The 20465-nt window shown below is 46.6% G+C and overlaps 1 protein-coding gene across 7 annotated transcripts in view; it reads right to left on the bottom strand.

The window, feature by feature from the left end:
- Positions 1-20465, bottom strand: part of Epn2 (epsin 2) — a 58160-nt gene that overhangs the window by 7523 nt on the left and 30172 nt on the right. For 6 of the 7 annotated variants that reach the window (XM_055594251.1, XM_055594255.1, XM_055594252.1 and 3 more), the window contains 4 exons: positions 19252-19422; positions 11063-11175; positions 9393-9503; positions 8141-8315 (listed from right to left, as the gene is read on the bottom strand). In XM_055594251.1, coding sequence (XP_055450226.1) covers positions 8141-8315; positions 9393-9503; positions 11063-11175; positions 19252-19422 — 570 coding nt within the window. The remainder of the gene's footprint in view (positions 1-8140; positions 8316-9392; positions 9504-11062; positions 11176-19251; positions 19423-20465) is intronic. The other variant, XM_055594257.1, reaches the window with a different exon arrangement.

The raw sequence follows: 20465 nt of genomic DNA, 5'->3' as shown, positions 1-20465 counted from the left end.
GTGTATGCGCGCGCGCACAAGTGCGTGCATTCTTTAATGGCTGGCTTTGTTTACTACACATCTTATGTGTGGAATTAGCCTTTGCTGAGAAGTAGCTAAAATTTATCCATGAGAAAGTCCACTCTGGTAGTCCCTGAGTGTGCTTTATGTGTCTGCCTGTTTGTGTTCACATCCCTTTGTTCTGTGCACACACGACAACTGCTGGGCCCCAGGCCCCTACACTTTCAGTAGGCAATGCCAGAACTATTCCCATGTTGGTTCCAACAGTCTATAACCCTCTAATCAGGGCCTATCGCCCTGGAAGATGCCTCAAACTTTCTGATGTTATCTAGTTCTTCCATTTGTACCAAAGTGGTACATACAAGTGTACTTTGCACTAGTTTTATTTCTTTGGTCCCTAATAAACACGTACATCCTTTCACACCCTCCTCCTGCAGGTCTGTATCTGACATCAAGCATCCTCTAGGGTTATCTCTTGTCTGACTAACTCACATCAGCAGATTGATTAAAGTGACTATTCCATCTCAGATCTTCAGGTGTTTATTATGGAGCTCCCTACTCTGCTACACTGGCCTACTGACTGATTTCCTTCTCTGCACAATATTAATTATCTTCACACATATATGATAACGACTCTTCTCTCCCCTCATGACAGAGTCTCACATATCTCAGGCTAGCCTCAACTCACTATGTAGCTGAAGATGACCTTTTTGTTGTTTTTCTGTTTTATTCTTTCCAGACGGGGTTTCTCTGTGTAGTTTTGGCTGTCCTGGAACTTACTCTGTAGATCAGGCTGGCCTTGAACTCAGAAAAATCTGCCTGCCTCTGCTTCCTGAGTCCTGAAATTGAAGGCATGCACCACCACCCTCGCAACCTTGAACTTCTTCTTCCCCCTCTCCCCCCCAAACCCAGGGCCTTGCGCTTGCTAGGCAAGCACTCTACCACTGAGTTAAATCCCCAACCCCAACCTTGAACTTCTGATCCTCTGGTTTCTACTCTCAAGTACTAGGAATGATGATGATTTTTAATAACTGGTATGGCAAATCCTTTAGTTTGGCTATCCCTGGCTCTTATTTTTCCGTATTGATCATAAAAAGTCATTTAGTTAGGTAACACCATCCCACCTACAAAAATTTCCACCCAAAATTTACCCTGCCTACAAGATGTGTAGGGATTAAGATGGAGCAAAAATTAAGGAAATGTCCAATCGATACCTGGCCCAACCTGAGACCCACACCATGGGAGACAGCCAGTCCCTAACACTATTAACAATACTCTGCTATGCTTGCAGACAGGAGCCTCACATACATGTCCTCTGAGGCTCCACCAGCAGTGAATTGAAACAGATGCTGAGACTTATAGCCATACTTTGGGTGAAGTGTAGGGAGTCTTGTGGAAAAGTGGGGGAAAGGAGGTGTCACCTGGAGGTGACAGGAGCTCCACAATAAGACCAAGAGAGCCAACTAACCCAGGACCCAGAAGAGCTTGAAGAGACTGAAGCACCAAAGGACCATGCATGGACTGGACCTAGGCCCCCTGATGGGCAGCTGCAGCTTCATGTGGGTTCCCTAGTAAGGGGGCTGTCTCTGACATGGACTTTGTTGCCTGCTTTTTGATCACTTCCCCTGGTGAGACTACCACACCAGGCCACAGGGGAAGAGGATACACTAAGTCTTGATGGGACCTGATGTGCTAGAGTGAGTTGGTAGAGGAGGGACCCTATTTTCTGAGGTGGAGGGGAGGGGAGATAGGTGGAAAAGGGAGGAAGGATGGGACTTGGAAAGAGAGGAGGGAGGGGGCTATGATCAGGATGTAAATTGAATAAATACATTTTAAAAATAATTTGAAAAAACAGAGAGTGCTGGGATTAAAGGCATGTATCACCACTATCTGATGCTTCTAAATTTCAACACTGGCACTGTCCAGCTTGTTTCCTGGACATAGTCTTCCTTTGCTTACACAGGCTACCTGGAAAGCTGCCTTAGCATTCTTCAGCTTCCTGAACAATGACGTTTATAGTGTTCTTGGTCATCGTCCCCTTCAGACATGAACTCTTCAGGAACTCCAAGAGATTCGAGCTAGAGCTATCCACACACCTTCCATGCCTAGCTTGGCCACACTGACTCCCTATGCTCCTCGGACACACCAGAGAAATGTTCTGCCTTCTATCTCAGCAACCCCCAGCAACCTGACACCCCCCCCCCACCCCAATCTGTCTTCTGGGACCACTGTTTCATGCCCAGTCACTCTGGAATCCTCCACTTACCTTCTTTTAGACCATTTACGAAAACCACTTATCTAACTAGGGGTTTTTCCTAAACTAAACTCCCTATGGTAGAAGAGCGAAATTCCAGCCCCAACTCTAGCCATGGAGGGACACCCAAGAAGACTGTGACAACCAGGATGTGCCAGGGCTCAGAGAAAAGCAACAAGGACTTGTCAATCTCAGGAAGCCAAGGACTGTTCTCTGAGCTCTGAAAAGGACTCCATTCCCCTAGACCACTCCTGTGAGGTAGAACACTCCACAGGTGTTAAAGATGACGTTCTAGCACACAACTTTATGCCTACAAGGCTCTAAAATGCCAGCAGACTTACTTGGATCCTACTGAGACACTGCAGTCACTATCCCCATGCTTCTCTAACTTCCGGTCTGACTAGGCTACTGGCTAGTACAGTGCAGAAGGGGTGGGAATGAACGCAGGCTTGCTGCAGTGACACAACCAAGAGCTTAGGGCTAGCTAGATGATACCCACTGCCAAAGAAGCACTCCCAAATGACATTTTTTTTCTGTCCTCATGGCCTGCCAACTCCTATTTCTGCCTCTATTATTGCTACCCCAGAACATCAGGCTTCCAAAACCTCCTTTCACCCAGCGCCTCCTAGTTTCCCTATGGGCCTGGAACAAACACTTCAAGATTCTCTTCTGTCTTTGTGATGCTTTTCCAGGACTGTGAACCTGGCCTCAGTTGAACTCACACTACAGGGTTAACTAAGCCCTTATTCTGCTCCCCAAGAAGGTACATACCTCATCAAGCATGACTCTGTCCTGACTGCAGAAAGTAACATGGTAGAAATGATTTGCCAGGGAAAGGGCTGGGCAGGAAGCCAGAAGGGCTGTGGTATAATGACACAAGAGATCCCAGGACCAATGCCACATGGAAGCCCTAGTAACAAAGCATGTCTTCCTGGTCTCTTCCTGCTCACAGGCACCTTACAGGTACACAAAAGAAACACCCATTGCAAGGCTCTCTGGTCTCTCAGCTGCCACCAGAGGAACACAAGCTGAGGAGACCTCACTGTCCAACAGTGACTGACTACACTGACTACCAATGCCTCTCAGAAGACTGCTTCTGTCTTTCCTTCCTCCTTGCCTACATAAGGAGACACATCCTATCATTTCTAGACCCCACTGTCCTTTCCTTCGCAAAGAAAACCTTACTACTTTCTTCCTCATCCACTTCCATAGTCAAAGGGGGTCAGACACTACCCTGACAACCAGGGACACTCTTCCTGGCTAAAGTAAACCCCAATTCCCAAAAGTCATACAGAAACTTTGGAATGAGCTTCTCTATGTCACTCTCAGGGCTGCACTGAGAGTACACACAGAGAGCATCCCAAGGGCTTACACACTGTTGGGAACTGGGGACACAGGTGTGGGACCATCACTGTTCTTAGAAACCCCGAGAACTTTAGTAAAATACCACTGTCTCCCAAAGCACACAGATTCTGAGGAAGACCTAGCACAGACATTTAGCAGGTCCATTCTGAGATAAAAGGGAGCCGGGCTACATGCTAATCTGAGCTCCTGATGTACTCAGAGTCCTGCTCCAAGCCCCCCCCCCCCCTTTCATGCAAGAGCCACCTAGTTCAGGCACACAGCCTGGGGCTCCTGCACAGTCGCCTTATTCTACCCTATCAATTGTTCAGCATTCCTCCAGTCAAGCCCCAGGATGGTCCCTGCCCCTAAGAAGAAACAAGTCATTGCACCAACCCGAAAACAATAGGCAGCCAAGAGCCAGAACAAAGGACAAGAGGGGATCCTGAGAACAGGGTGACCACACCTCCTTAGGCAGACACCCAAGCCTTTAAAAAGAAACAAGAGTGGAGCTGGAAAGAGAACTCAGTGGTTAGCAGTGCTTGATGCTCTTCCAGACAATAGAGTTTGCGTCCCAGAACCCACACCAGGTGGCTCACAGCAACCTGTACTTCCAGCTCCAGGGGATCCAATGCACTCTTCTGGCTTCCACGGGCACCCCTACACTTGTGGTATACATACATAAATAAAAGTGAAATAAATCTTTGTAGGAGAAGTCCTTCAGGCAGAATAAGCCAATACAAAGATTAGCAATGTGAGGGGGCAGGCTGCCTATACTTCACAGTCCAAGTTCCAGAGCTTTCCCTGCCTACCCACCACCAGCCTGGACCCCGGCAATGCTCTCCTCCTGAGCCAGCAGTAAGCATGCAGAACCAGCAGGAACAAAGTAATTAACTCAGAGCTCTGAACGGGGAATGAAATGCATGCTCAGCTCAAACCCTTGCCAATCCCAAATGACATAGATCACCTGAACCCAAACGAGCAATCAAGTTTCCATTCTGCAAGTGACACTGGGGTCCTAGGTGTGTATATCTGGGACTCGGCAAGCTGGTGAGCTGAATTTAGTGCCAAATGAGTAGAACACCATAGATACAAGTAAGTAGGCAGTCCTATAGCCAGTACTCTATAAAGAGAGTGCCACCCCTCACTCCTAGCTCCACAAGAAAGGTAGTAGACACAGGGATGGCCCAGCTGCCCTCAAGAGATAGATAGGGCAGTGAGGCCATTACAAGGCTCTTCTATACCTTTAGAGCCTGGCATCAGTAGATCCTGCCATGCCACACACCCAATAAATAAAGGCTTATTTAAAGCTCAAATGAGTGAGAAAGGAGAATGGAAACAAGTTCAGAGACAGCAGCTTCCGCCTCTTCTGTAGGTCCATTCACATGGAGCCCAGTGGGGAGATGAATATTCATGTGCACAGCCGGCAGTCACAGTCATACTGGGGTCATCAAGAAGCCAGAACACACCTGCTATTGCCCTGCGGAAGTTAGGCTCAGTCCTGGCCTTGGCTCTGGTAGGTGGGCAGACAGTAAGGGGAACAAGCCAGCCAAAGCCTTCTGAATTACCAGGCTGTGAGGCCTCTTCAGACCAGGTGGCAGCTTTGTGTGTCTAGAACAGAAGAGGAAGTGCCCCGCTGACCTGGCAGCCTCCAACTTCCCTCCTCTGGACTTAGCATTTCCTCCCAAGGCCACTTGGCTCAGCAGTCCCCAGTGCTGCTTGGAAAGAACTGGTAATATTGGGACCCACTATAAATGGTGGCTTTCAGAAAAGCACTCCTTTCATGCAGAGAGCAGCTCTGTGCTATGGGCTGAGGCTTTAATATTATGAGTATCCTGGGACTGAGGAGAGGCTCTACATTTGGGTTTTAGCAGAGGATAAGCAGTAAACCCGAATCACATGCCTGCTCTGGAGCCAGCTCAAAGGTACAAGAAGCAAAACACCTGCCTGGTAGCTGAGGCAAGGCCCTGAGAACAGTGACTTCAGCATCATTTTTCAATAGCACCTGCACAGGACACCTAGCTGCTGAAGAACTAGTGGCCTAGCCACACAGTGCCAGTGAATACCATGTGAATGAGTACAATGGTTTCCAATGGTTCCTGGGCATATACACCGCACAGCAGAGCTGGAAAATGTATGTGTGGCTGAGTGTGACCTCAATTAGGATGAACAATGTCAGAGGGAAAGAAAGTAGATAGGTGAGATTTATCAACAGCCGTCTTCATGCCAGAAGGATGCACACTAACTTAGCAGGACGCACAACTTCCCAGCAATCCAGGATGTACGACCATAAACTCTGAGTTGGTCCTTCCTTAACTATCTCTGTGAGCCTGCACAGAACCACCACCTTTCTGAGCCTTGGTGGTCTGTGTATTCCTCCAGCCATAAGTAAAATATGTCAAATGAAGCCAAATATGTGAGAACCAAGAGTGCGCAAGTACACAGAGAAACGCCACAGGGCTCAGCCCTCAGATAGCTATCCATGAGCAGCACCCATGTTAGAAAAGTTTTAATCCACACCAACATTTAAACACTGACAGATTTTGATCATGTGGCTTTTAGTTCAAATCTTCGCTCTTGAAAACTGGATTCACAATGGCCAGAAACTAAGTGCAGTGCAAATGTCCAACAGGAGTGGAATGTGTGAATGATGTGCCACGTCCACAGGAAGGGGCTAAACCGCCGCCACCCTGTAGACAAGCTTCTAACAAATGAAAGCTACAGAGATGTGACTTCATTCATTTGAACTGTCCACAACAAGTCTTTAGGATCAAGGAAAGAGTAGTAGACGGTGGCTAGGTGCCGGGTTCCTTCTGGAGTCATGGAAATAAATGTACCTGGTACAACAGTTACACAGCTCTGTGAATGTGTTGTTTTATTGCTTTGTTGTTGTTTTTAAATACGCCAGTTTAAAACTGTCAACATGGTGAATTTCATCACCATCTGAAGAACAGGCACAGGACATATGCCAACAAAGGACTCTGGTACAGGAGGATGTGTCCTACCTCACACTTCCTAGCGTAGCCTCCATAAGTGACCCTGATCCCACCCATCACTTCTCTAGGTGGACCTCAAGAATAGTCATTTGACAAAGGGACTGTGTTTCAGATTTGGGAGGAGGGGAAGCAGTGTCAAAGCCACTACTGGAAAGGCTACTATCCCTGGGACACCACAGTACTTTGACATCTGCCTTACACAACCTATATTCGGCTCTTCAGAGTACAACCACCACAGGTTTTCTGGTCGCCAAGGAATAAGAATTCAGGCAACACTACTTGGCCCCAGGAAGTGGGCAGGCCCCATATGGTCACTATAGCTAAGAGTATGCCAAAGAGCATCTGAGGCTGACACAGCTTCTAGACCAAATATAAGCACTTGTAAGATGAGGACCAGTCCCTGAATAACCCGACACCCACTCCTTTCCCCTCACCTTCCTACCTGCTGCCCAAATCACAATACACAGGTCCTTGTGTCTGGATTCCTTCTCCCCACCTGATTCCTAAGACTTCTGACACACACTCTTCTATAGGACACTATGCTTCTCGGTGCCCATCTACCTCTAGGATGTTCACCTCACTGCTGTGACCCGACAGGCCCTTGCCAAAGCCTGGTTTGCACCACTGCCAGTTGTCCCCATCCTGACCAGAACAGAAACCATTCATTATCTGTGTGTCCCAGGGTCTTCCCATGGCAGGACAGAGTCTGACACTTGGTATACTTTAACATCCATCCATATAACTGAGCAAAGAAAAAAAAGGTCCAGTTTAGGAAAATAAGAACTACAGGAGACCCAGGTACACACATCATAGGCATGTCCAACAGGACTCAGAGCACCAGGCCAGTAACACAAAGCCTAATTCCCTACCAGCAATTAAGAAAACTCATGTGGCCAGGTGCGGTAGCACACATCCACAATCCCAACACTCTCAGAAGTAGAAGCAGGCAGATCTCTGTGAGTCCGAGGCCTGTCCGGTTTACAAAGCAAGTCCAGGACAGCAAAGGCTACACAGAAAATCCTGTCAAAAAATAAAAAGCTTCATGTGCCAGGAACATCACCCAGAATAAACCAATTCTGCTGCTTTCAACTCTACTATTCATGTTTCAAGTTTGATTTAAAATCTCTTACATTTACCAATAAGCAAAACTCAGAAATAAGATTCATTAAATAACTTATTATTGCTTTAAATAACAAGAATAACAGCAAACATGTCCGCCCTGCATTAGTAGTGGTGGTAAGCAGATCTCATTTCCAACTCACTTTAGGTTTCTGTGTATGTATAACTTGAGCTGGATGCAGTTCTAAGAACTGAAATTTGAGTGATATCAAGGACAAGTAATTTCTGATTCATGGACAAGGCAGTAAGGATGTCGGCTTTCGTTTTCCCAAAGCAGAAAACCAGTCAAAATTCAGGAACACTGCACCTCTGTCCCCTAAGAAGGTCCTGCTCAGAGCAGCTTGATCTCCTACAAGGAAGCCAACCAGCTGAGAGAAAGCATCTCCCCATCAACCAAGCAAGCCTAGGAAACCAAGAGCAAGCTATTTACCAAATGATGGCCAGGGATCAGAAATGTTCACAGGAGCCGCTGTTGCACCCCAGGGGTTGGTCTGGTTAGCAGAGGGCCCAGCACCCCAGGGCTCACTTTTCTGGGTAACAGCGCCTGAGCTGGGGAGAGCATCCATTAAATCCAACAGTGTAGTCTGCTGTGAGTGGGAGCCTGGCTGTTAAGACAAACAGAAGGAATGGTTTTACTTGGTTACAGTCAAAGCAGATATTCACATACTAAGCATAAATATTATTAGTTCTTACCACAGCACAGGCCTCCTGGGCAAAGTCCAGAAATTGAACTGTTCCAACTCCAAAACTCCACTAATGTTTTGGTGTCCCTGAGCAGCCAGAGATCCAATATACCAAGGTACTTAAGGTTTGCTACATGTCCACAAGTTTTAAGAGTTCTCAGGGATCCCAAACTCTCTCAGGATAATGCTGGCATTAGCTCGGACTGTGACCACCCATTATCATCCCTCTTCACCTGCCTTTGTTTCCTGACTACCACTACCCACTATCCAGCCTGAGGGAGGGCAAGAGGACCAGCTGGCTCTCACTGTGTGTGTGTGTGGGTGGGTGTGCCTGCCTGTCTGTCTGTCTTTCTGGCTTCCTGCCCTTCCTGTTCCCATGATTGCAGCATCTGTCATCAGGGCCCTGTAACATCACAGTAGGTGATGCCACTAGCATCCCTGACATGATAAGTCTGTTCAGAAGTAGAACCACATTCTGGTCACTTCTATGTCACAGCCTATCAAAATGTGGGGGTTGGAGGTGATAGAGGTTGGGGTAAAGGGAGACAAAGACCAATATAACCAATGGCTTCTCTGGACCAAAAAAAAAAAAAAAAAAAAAAGGGGTCACTGTGAGGCAGTCACTGCTGCTGCTATCCTCCTTTTACAGTGGTGTTAAGTATTGTCCCCTGGTTGCTACGTGTTCTTTTCTTATTTTCTTTTTTCGTTTTGGATTTTGTTTGTTTTGTTTTTTGAGACAGTTTCTCTTTGTAGCCTTGGCTGTCCTGCTTTGTAGACCAGGCTGGTCTTGAACTCACAGAAATCCACCTGCCTCCGCCTCCCTGCGTGCTGGGATTAAAGGAGCGTGCCACCATGCCCAGCTTGCTACCTGTTTTTTTATTGTATTCTCACTGGTGTTCACCACAGCATGGGTTCGGCTGGCATCCTACCACAGGTCCCTCCTCACTGTAGATAGCAGGGTGCCTGAAACAATCGCCTACAAGAGATTTGCACATTTACCTTGCAGCATGCTTTCACCTCTTTCTTCTTTGGAACCTTCACTGTGTCTCTCCGGCTTTCTTCCAGGGCCATCTGCAATCTCAGGTCATCACCCCGCCTGAGGCGTTCTTCCTGGAGTGGGACAATGGGACTTGAGGCCGAGGGTAATGCTGACAGCCACACAGCAGGGCCTGAGGCCACACTGCCCAACAACAGGAAAGGTCCTGTATCATGTGGCATTTCAAGGGAGAATACAGTTCAGCTGGACACAATGGCTTTCCACTCCCAGGGGGCTCACAGAGGTTCCCCCTTCAGAGGTTCCCCCTTTAGAGGCTGTCTGAGGTCATACCAACAATACTCAGGCACTACCAAAATTGGGAAACAAAATACTTTATCTCAAGTATTGTCCCAGGGTTAGAGAGCTGGCTCAGCATTTAAGAGCACTTGAAGACCCAGTATACAGCACCCACATGGTGGCTCACAACTACCTGTAACTCCAGTTTCAAGGGAGGCAACAGGCACACAGATGGTACATATACATATACTCAGGCAAACCATTCATCCACATAGAGTAAAAGCAGTGTCTCCTTACAGAGCACAATCTGACAACCAGGAAAGGCTTAGAAAAGTTGAAAATCATACTTCATTCCAATCCCCACAGTGGATACTCCCCAAAGAATGGTAGTTTTGTGATTTCTAGTAGACACAATTCATCTTATTTAAGGGTAAGTCACTTGCAAAAGACAGACCTGGCTTAATGTCTATGTGATTAAAAACATTCTTGGGTTTTGGCTAAAAAGGCTGAGGCTATCCACCCATCCCAGAAACCTCCTGGGCACCTTGATCCCGTGGAGCTTCCACATGGGCAGATTTAATGGCTGCAGGTTCTCTACAGGGGGCAGAGGCCATGTTCAAAACTGCCCCTTATTGCTGTTACAGACATACCAACTATGCCGGCCAAACCTCTCTGTGTTCACATTTAACACCCAACATTCTTCTCTCCAAACGAGGGGTGTACCTTGCTGCCTCTGGCTGTCTGCACGCTTTCTGATGACTGAAAGCAAAGGGACACTGTCTAAAGGTGTTTGAATGGCCCCTTTTGCTCCTCCACTTTAAAGTAATGCATGCTTATTAAAAACAAGGTATAGAGGGGAACAAAAGCACACACAGGCTATTAGAGCACTTCCTTACAGAAGGGTCTGGGTTCCATCCTACCATACACTTGGGGAAAAAAAAAAATCTATACTGCTTCTACCATGCCCACATGCACCCTCTTTCCTGGAGCTTCCCTTCTAGCCTTCTCCCACACAACTGTCACAGGATAGACTGCCTTGGCAGGGACCAGGCCCACCCCACCTACCCACTACCCTCAACCCAGAACCTGTCCTGCTCATTGCCCTATATATACTGGAACCTCAAGGAAGCTGCGGGCATGTAGCTCCCTCGGGAGTCCCCGGATGTTAAGTCTGCACAGGAACTTCATTCAGGGTTAGCTGCTTCTATGGACACTGACCTCCCTGAAAACCTTTCCAAAATATAGCTCTCTCTACCTGGGCTAGCCACAAGACATGAACTCATCAAGTAAGTGTCTTAAAGACAGGGCTGTGTGTGTCATCCTCTCTGGGATGTTCCCTCCCCCAAAGAACACCAGGGGTAAAAGACCCCATGGGCTCGACCACACAAGCACTGACCTGTTCTGCTACCTCTCTGCTCATGGCAAGTGCCAGCTGCAGCTGCAGCTCCTCTTCTCCACTTGTCTGTGGCCGGGCCTGCTCCAGCTCAGAGGACACTCGTGGGGAAGTAGCTGTGGAGTAAAATGGGGGAGAAGGGGACAAGTCACCACATGCAAAGACAGGGCTGACCGTCTCACTCCTAGCATAAGACAACACTTCGTTTTCATCTCAGACCCACATGGCCCAGCAAGAGGATAAGATAAAGCTACAGATATTTCAGAATTAAAATCAAATGATAGCCTCAGGAGGATCAAGTCTTAGTCTTCACAGCAGGTCTCTTTTCCAGAGAAATGGATCACATCAAACAGAGACCTAACACAACAGTTCTTGAAGGGCCTTCAGTCAAGTGAAAGAGCCCAGGGAAGTATGCTTAGAAAAATGAAACCTGTGTAGCTCTGTATAGACCCTGAGTGCTTGTTTAACACTGCACACAGGTATATTTTGTTTAAGTACATAGGTAGTTAACACTGACAAGAGGCTCTATAAATACTATTTTTATTGAAGGTGTGAGATGCAGAGTCCTAGCTGGGGTACCAAACCCCAAACCAGGAATCTACATTCACACTAACCCAGGGACTTTCCGGTCAGGAGCTGAAATGCAACAGGATCAGTTGAATATTCATGAGTGTGAAAGAGCACTGCTGAGTATACCCACCTCTGCACACACTCAGCTTCAATAAAAGCTGCAGCTGAAAGCCCACCCGCTGAGGGAGCCACTGTGTCTGATGGCTCCTGGCTCAGGTCTCCTCTGGCTTCTGTGTAGCTCAGCACACCCTCTTCCTTCTGCTCACCAACTGCAGAGCTTAGCCTCCTGCACTGGGACCCACAGAGTAGCCTGCCCTCAGCCAAGCCAATAAACATTTATCCCGTGAATGGCTGCCTTCGTGGATGGGTGGGTGGGTGGGTAAGAAGGATAAGTCAATTTCATAATTTGGGCTAATTGCTTTAATGTTCTAATCTGTTTTAATACCTTCATCCTCACAAAGGTAACTACTGAGACTGCTTACCACAACACTTGCCACATCCTCTTGGTTCCTAGGAGCTGCCTCCTTGACAGGTCAGGACTAACTCCTGATAAAGATGGTTTCTAGATAGCCAGCCCAGGCTACCGCAGATAACATTTAACTTAGACTTATTTGTGGTGGTGATGGTGGTGGTATAAGAAACCAATTGTCTCCCATCTCCTGTCCTGAGCAGGCAAAGCAAAAGCTGCAGCGTAAAGTTCTTCCTAAATAAAACCAGGCTTGTTAATCCCATCCTAAAGCATTACCCCAATTCTACTTTTCAAAGGACCTCTTCAGAAATACAAATGGATGGTAATAAAACCGCCTCAAACCCATTTTCCTGATTAGATTTAACAGTACACTTAAAAAAAAAAAAAAATACACCTTTTGGTTGATTTTGTTCCCAATCTCTCTGATGCCAATCAGAACACTCAGGTCTCTTCTTTCCCATGCTCATGGAAAGAAGTCATCAACCAGGCTGGAGGTAACAAAGGCAAGAAGATATAGATAGGTCTACGAGACAGACCTGGGGGATTCCAGCCCACTCAGTGTGGCTTCTTTGTACAAATCCCGAAAACCACAGCCTACCATAAAGAGTGGAGAATAAATGGTTCACAGTTCCCCTGCTGAGATCAGATACAGCACTGACACCCTGTTTACAACCCAATGGGAATCATGAAGGAATAAACACTAAGGTCACATAAGCAGGGAGTACTCAGAAAATGAGTTTTATCCTGCAGGGAAGATTGCTCACTGGCCATCAAGTCACAGGAGACCATCGGGTGGGTCAGAAGAAATGGTTGGGGCTCCTCTTTGCTACAGTGAAGAGGCTTCTCAGGTTTTCAAGGCTGCTTGATACCTGTGAGGCCGGACAGACTTAAAATGAATGTGGAACATGCTACTGTTAAAACCACCAAGGCAGTAAGAATGGTGCAAAGCAAGCCCTACAGATAGATATGCCTTAGAACATTAATGTAAAACTTCAAGACAAAGGGTATTACAGGATATTCCCTTACACGATGTGGTTTTATAGACGGATACCCAGCTCTGAGTCCCACAGGTGGCAGAATCCACAGCCACCATTTGAACAATCAGCTGAGCATGCACAGCAGGCTTTGGCTTACTTAGAGAGATGATTCCAGCAGACACACTCTGGCCTCAGTGATGGCATCTCAACCCCACAAAGAGACTTTTGTGCCCAGGCACATGACAGGGAACACAGATGTTCCTGTTCTGATATTCCTGTGAGCCAGGCCTGAATGGATCCTTCTGACTAACTAACCTGGCCCTACTTGGAGCATCTGAAGGTTCATAATTTACAAAGACCCAAGAAAAAGCAAACACTGCCCTCAAAATCTGTCCCTGAAGATGATGACATGGACTCAGTGGATAAGAGTGCTTACTGACCTGAGTTCAAATCCTTAGCACCCATTTAAAAAAGATGGGTGTAACTGTGCCCTCAGGTGAACCCAACACAGAGGTGGGGAGGGAAAGGGGAGATAGGATCACTGGGGCCAGGATAGATCCAGGTTCAGTAAGACACCTGTCTCAAGAGAATAAGGGAGAGAGTGAGAGAGCAGGACATTCAGAAGTCTTTTTCTGGCTCCTGAACACCAAAAGTTGGTCCTACAAGAAGCCATGGAATTCTTCCTAACTTGGGCAGACCAAGGCTCCCCATTTGGATTGTGTTCTGCCTACTCCTGATGAAGGGTTTTTGATTTGAGGTGTGGTCAATGAGGCTTGGGCTTTGGGGCATTTGGAGTCATTTGCAAGTTCCTGGACAGGGACTCAGTTTGGTAGAGTGCTACCTAGCATGAAGGAAGCCCTAGCACCACATAAACTGGGCATGTGTGGCACATGCCTGTAATCCCAGCACTTGAGAAGCAGAGGCAGAAGGATCAGAGAGCAAGGTCATCCTTGGCCATAAACTGAGTTAAAGGCCAGCCTGAGCTACATGAGACTGTGCTATAAAAGGATAGGGGGTGGGGGATAAACTAATATCACAGGAATTAAAAACACAGGCTGCTCTTCCAGGACCCAGGTTTGATTCTCAGCACCCACATGATGACTCACAACAGTCTATAACTCCAGCTTTTGGGGACCTGATGCCTCTTATGACCTCTGCTGACAATCAGGCACAAATGTGGTTCACATCCATACACTTAGGTATACACATATATGCATAAAATATTTAAAGCACACACAAACACATGGTATAAAAAATATTTTTTAAAAAAAGGCATGCTCTACAGACAGCTGGGCTAATTCATTTAGCCTCCCAGAGAAGTAGTGTGTAGAGTTGGAAAGAAGAGGGGACTTGCTAGAAGGGAATAAGAGAGAACTTTAATCCAGATAGAGAGAAAGTATATGTTTGTATGTGTGATTATAAAATAATAAATAGACTTCAGATGTGGGTGTGAACAGTTCAGGTTGGCTAATACTTGGGATAGCCCCATGTGCGCCTACCACTGCTTTCTACTAGACAGACCAGGTTCTAGGGACCAAAGCCTATCAGGACAAAAAGCTGCTAAGACTCTTCTACACCTGTCCGAAGACCATGATACCTGCATTATTAAAAAAGAACACTGAATGTGATGGCGTACACTCATAATCCCAGCACTCAGGGTGGCAGAAGCAGGCAAATCTCTGTGAGTTGAGGCCAGCCTGGTCTTCAAAGCAAGTACAGGGAAGCCAAGGCTACACAGAGAAACCCTGAATCAGGTGGAAAAAGAAAAGTAGAACACTGTGGACATTTAATTGAGGCCCACAAGAAGAACTGGGATTTAAGATGACACAGTGGCCTAGTCTGTTTATAAATAATCCCTGAAAAAAAAAATAAGTTATTTTGGAAGTTCTTTGATCAACTTTGAAAAGTGGATAATATATTTATTACTGAAACAAAAAGGAAGAAAAAAAGGAATATTTTAAAATAAAAGTTTTTACACAGCCAGTTTAAAAGCTGGTGACACAAGCAGGAGAGAGAAGACAAAAACAAAAGCAACATGAATCACACTGTTTCCTAACTCAACTTTTGTTGAGTTTGGGTTTATTTTTTGAGAAAGGGTCTCATGCAGCCCAGGCTGACTTCTAATTCACCATGTGGCCAAGGATGGCCTTGAACCCTTGATCTTCCTGCCCCTTATAATTCTAATTAAAACCGAAAAACAACTAAGGTCTACTTACATCTGTGATCTGAGTGGATTTGACCTGTCTCCTTAGCCACAGTGACTCCACTCACATGCATGCACACACACACGCAAGAGATTTTGCTGTGGGCAAAACCCAATGGCCATACTGACCTCAGAAGGACGTGAAATCAGTTTGCACTTCTGCTGGGCTACCAGAAAGTGAAGAAACAATCTGCAAGACTCAAGGGTTGGCAAGGCTGCATGGTGACAGCCATGGACAGCTACAGGATGTCGCTCCCAGTGTCTGGGCAGCTGCTCCCTAGCCATGCCCTTCTATGCACACCTCAGTAAGCACCTTTCTTGTGCCTACCTTGATCCTAAACCCTTGTTCAGAAACCAAAGAGAAACTCCCAATTTGGTGTCAGTAGCTAAGACTTTCAAAGCCAAATTTGGATCCCTCTCTAGCAACTGTGTATCTCTCTCTTATTTTCCTTTTGTCCCACTTTCTTCTAGTATCTAGTTAATCCTGTGGCACTGCATGTGTTTTGTAAGCCAACTCAAATCCTCTGTGAAGCGGGCCCAGCAACGACATGAAATGGTCATAATCTCCAGTAATCGCCTGGTAAGCCTGCCAGGGTGTAGGAGGCAGTAGCAGTCTCTGCACATGGCTGAAGTTCAAGGATCCCCAGCCTTTCTTAGGCCTTCCCGAGAATCACAGCACAGTTAGACAGGAGAGGCTATCAGGTCATTCTGAGAAGATGAGCCGAGGGACAGCACCCACCTAGTTAGTACAAACCATCCACACTGTGGTTCCTAGACTTCAAAGTACTCTGAGGCACTAGGACAAACCAGAAGCAGCGAGTGCCTCTGCCTTCCTCTCTTCCCTATCTTCCTTCATTTCCAAGAACAGGAACTCTGTTGGTTACAGGAACTCTTCCCCAGGGCACCAAACACCAAGGAAATGCTTCCTGGCATTTATCAGGATACAGCAGCAGCTCTGACTTCAGAGGCAGATTCAGCAGAGTAACACATGACATCAGTGGGCTGGGCACCAGAGCAGGCAGGAGAGACAGTAGGAGGGAGGAGGGAGGAACACTGGCTGTACTTGAGCTGACACACCATCAAATCAGACTACAACAATCTTCTTCCCCAGGCCGTGGCTTTGCATCCCACCTTTGATGCAGATCCTCAACCCCTTCCCAACTACTTGCTCAATCTCTTCACAGCTGCAGCTTTGCTAGTCCCACAGTGCATAGCGGCTAGTGCCTCAAGTAAGCCAACAGGTAAGCTGCTCACATCTGCACTCCCATCCAAGCTGGCTGTCATCTCTATGATCTGAAAACAAACTCCAACCTTCCAAGCCTGAGAGACTCCTCGGGACTACAGAGCTTGAATTGACAGAGCAATTTCAAGCATCGATTGCAAACCTGGACAGGTGGCCAACAGTGACAGACAGAAACTCAGCTTTTTTGAGGTCTAGCCTTTATGAGATATAAGCATCAGGGGAGGCTAACAGTGCACAGTTGAAAGCGCTGGAACAGAACAACCGACTGCCTCTCCATTTAGAACTCTACTCACACTTGTATTACACTTCAACAAGCAGTCCCCAAACTGCTGTATCTATAAGCCCTCACCCCTGCCTCCTGGACAGAGCTCTGAGGCAAGGCTGGCAAAGCTGCCAAAGCTGGCCTCATCTCCTCTCCACTTCAGTGAGTGATCCAGGCCTCCAATATGCCTTCTTGGATCTTCTCTAAAACAAACCCAAGGACTATCAAGCTACCAGTCCCACCATCTCCCGGCCAGTGAGGCCTCCTGCTCAAGCCAGAGGAATTCTCTCAGCCTTCTCAAGTGCCTCTCAGGTTTAAGGACCCACATACCCTGATCCCTTCTTCCCCGTGTAAAAGCCTTTTTTTTTTTTTTTTTTTTTTTTTCATGCAGATGCTGGTCCACTGAGCCAAGTATGTAATCTGCGAAAGGTTTAGCACAGTGACAATATTTAGAAATTCCTATCAGAGGGCTGGAGAGATGGCTCAGAGATTAAGAGCACTGGCTGCTCTCCCAAAGGTCCTAAACTCAATTCCTGGCAACTACATGGTTGCTCACAACCATCTATAATGAGATCTAATGCCCTCTTCTGGTGTGCAGGTGTACATGAAGACAGAACACTGAATACATAATGAGAGAGAGAGAGAGAGAGAGAGAAAGAGAGAAAGAAAAGGAAAGGGAAAGGGGAAGGGGAAGGGGAAGGGGAAGGGGAAGGGGAAGGGGAAGGGAAAGGGAAAGGGAAAGGGAAAGGGAAAGGGAAAGGGAAAGGGAAAGGGAAAGGGAAAGGGAAAGGGAAAGGGAAAGGGAAAGGGAAAGGGAAAGGAAAGGAAAGGAAAGGAAAGGAAAGGAAAGGAAAGGAAAGGAATTAATTCCTATGAGGAATTAGGAAAGCCCTGTCCAACTCATTTTCCTCCATCCAGACTCTACCAGACCCTCTCAAGGATGTCAAAATCTCAGGAATAATCCTGCAAGGAATCAGTACTTAAGCCCAGGACTAGAGCTTGTAAGAAAGAAGAATGGGTGGAAATGTTGAGGTTGAGGGCAAAGAAACCAAACAGAAGCTACCAGTGGATACATGTCATAGATGAGATAAAGAACAGAATTTGAGAGCTTCCCAAGGTTATTTTTACAGACAAAGCATTGAGAAGAAAAATAAAAATTAAAAAAAAAAAATGGCTTGTGAAAGAAAGCTACCCTCAAACACCATCATGCCACCATCAATCAGGACAATAGTCAAAATCTCAAGATGTCTTCTCCTGTGGCTGCTGTTATACTCGGTCTGCAGAGTCTGGGGACTTAGGTGTACCCCTCTCAAACAACTCACCTGAGTCAAAGACTAGGAAAGAGAAAAAGGAGAGGAAGCAGGAGAACCTGAGAGAACAAATGCTAATAAGTGGTGGCAAAGAAATGGGTATGCAAGTTCCCTGTCACTGAGAAACCCTTCCGAACAAGTTACTATGAAATTGACATCAGTTACTATGCAAAAAAAGCTGGTTCTCTTTACCTTTGCAAACAGTGAAGTAGCCACAATCCCATACAAACTCTTAGAAGACAGAACAAATGAAAATATTCCATAACTAAATACAGTGATCACAAAAATATGCAAGTCACACAAGCTGCAGTATTAATGAGGCATGAACAAGAAGGAACTTTCTCCAGGGCTGAATAGAGGCTGGCCACCTTATCAGGGAATTACACAAAGGCTTGCTGTTGGTGCCCCTTGGGCAAAAGTAGAAGACAGGGCTTTCTTCTCAAGTGGGGAACCTATTTATGACCAAAGGGAGATTAGACAGAGCATTTTCTTGTGAGCAACAGTGAAAATCTGTTTCCAGTTTAACCTGTAACAGTGTAGCTCTGACCAAGATGCATTATTAATTAGGCAAAAGAGAAGCCCCATTTTTTTAGTTACCCATTGAATTCAGCCTCTTGAAACACAGTGACCTAGAATTGACAGTACAGCTAACTCTCTGTTTATTGTGGCAGTGGCGATTTCAGCAATGATATAACAGTCCACTGGAAAGCAAAAACAACCCCACTGAAAGCTCCACTCCTACACTGGGAAGGATGGCTTCCAGTGCCCATCACTGAAGGAAGGTCTGCTACTGGCTCAGATTTCAGAAAGCATACATTTCCACCTCAAAAAGCCAATCACTTGGGTCCACTACCACTGGTGGCCTGGCAGGCAGCAGAACACCCTCTAGTTTGCAGAACAAGAGATACAGGGAGGATAGGGTCATCACCCATACCAACCCACTAAGCAGCTCCCCTTTAAGCAGGTGGTATGATTGTGGGCAGGGGTACACAGGGCTCTGAGCTCCCAGAAAGAGAGGCAGAAATGAGTCCAGGCACTGGAAGCTAGACAGGAGATCCAGCAGGAGATAGGGAGAGAGTTGGCTGTACTGGCATGACAAGCCCCACCCTCAGCAAGCTGCATGGCATTTCTACAAAGAAAAGCAAACCGCTGTCCCACCTCGGGCTGCGCGGTCACAAGTGAGGCATGGCTGGGCCCAGTCACCATTTGGGCGGGAGGCTAGGCCCAGGTGCGGCAGGCAGGGGTGGCGCTGGCTCAGTGGCTGCAGCTCCTCACTCTGACCCAGCATGGCCCCTGCACGGTGCTGGGGGCACAGCGAGGCCTCTGGTGCTGTTGGGCAGGGACACACACACACATACACAAAAAGAGACACGCCATTAGAGGATGCGCAGCAGTGTGTACGGGACATAGGCCAAGGCCACCCAGGGTCCTGCTTCATCCCTGAAGTCAGATTCCCTGTGCTTAGAAATCTTGAAAAGCCCTGTTGCCACCTTCTGACCCTGGGTGGCAGTTCAAAATCAATGTCTAAGAAAAAGGAACATTCACAGCTAGAGCATCAGAACCTCAAAATCCAGCCAGGGTCTATGGCTAAAGATCTTAGACATGGTGTAAGAAGGACCTGATGAAGCAACCAGGCCCCCATACTCCCATCTCGGCCCCACACCTTGATGCTCTACCCTGTTCATCAGCTGTGGTGATTCCAGTCCCTCTGTATCCTCCACAGGAGGATCCTTGAGGAAAATGAAACAATCCTCCTCTTACAGGCCAATCTTTTGTATATATGTACATATGTATGTGTGTATGTATATGTGTATATATGTATGCATGTATGTTTTATTTATTTGTGTGTACATATTAATACTTAATCCAGGGAGATTTCAAGAGACTTAAGGTTGCCTTTGGGTACAAGTGATCTCACAAAAGTCATCATCATTACTTAACAAAAGCAATTCAAACTAAAAATATTAAATTATAATAACCAGAAATATGATAAGAAAATGCTAACCTGCTCCAACCCTAATAATAACTCAGAATTCCTAAAGGCAGGAAGCCTGACTTTTGGTATGTAAATCTTGCACATAATACATTTCTCAAACTTCTAATGGTGATACGAAGAAAGTCAAACTGAAACCTCTTATACAAAAGTGGGAAATGAGTAGCAAAACCATTAAGACTGGAAAGTGTTCTGCCATACTAGTCATGCAGATAGTACACACCCGTCACCCAAACTCTAGAGGTTGCATAAGGAAGACTTAGCAAGTTTGCAAGCAGCCTGACTACACAGGGAGAACCACTCTCAAAAAAAAAAAAAAAAACACAAACAAATTTCTGCTTTGCTGACATTATGTACTAATTCCAAAAGGTATGGGTTT

Source organism: Psammomys obesus, unplaced genomic scaffold, assembly GCF_907164565.1.
Source record: "Psammomys obesus unplaced genomic scaffold, mPsaObe1.curated_primary_1811, whole genome shotgun sequence".
NCBI lineage: Eukaryota > Metazoa > Chordata > Mammalia > Rodentia > Muridae > Psammomys > Psammomys obesus.
Note: the sequence above shows the minus strand (reverse complement) of the source record. Positions and strands in the feature narration are given on the sequence as shown.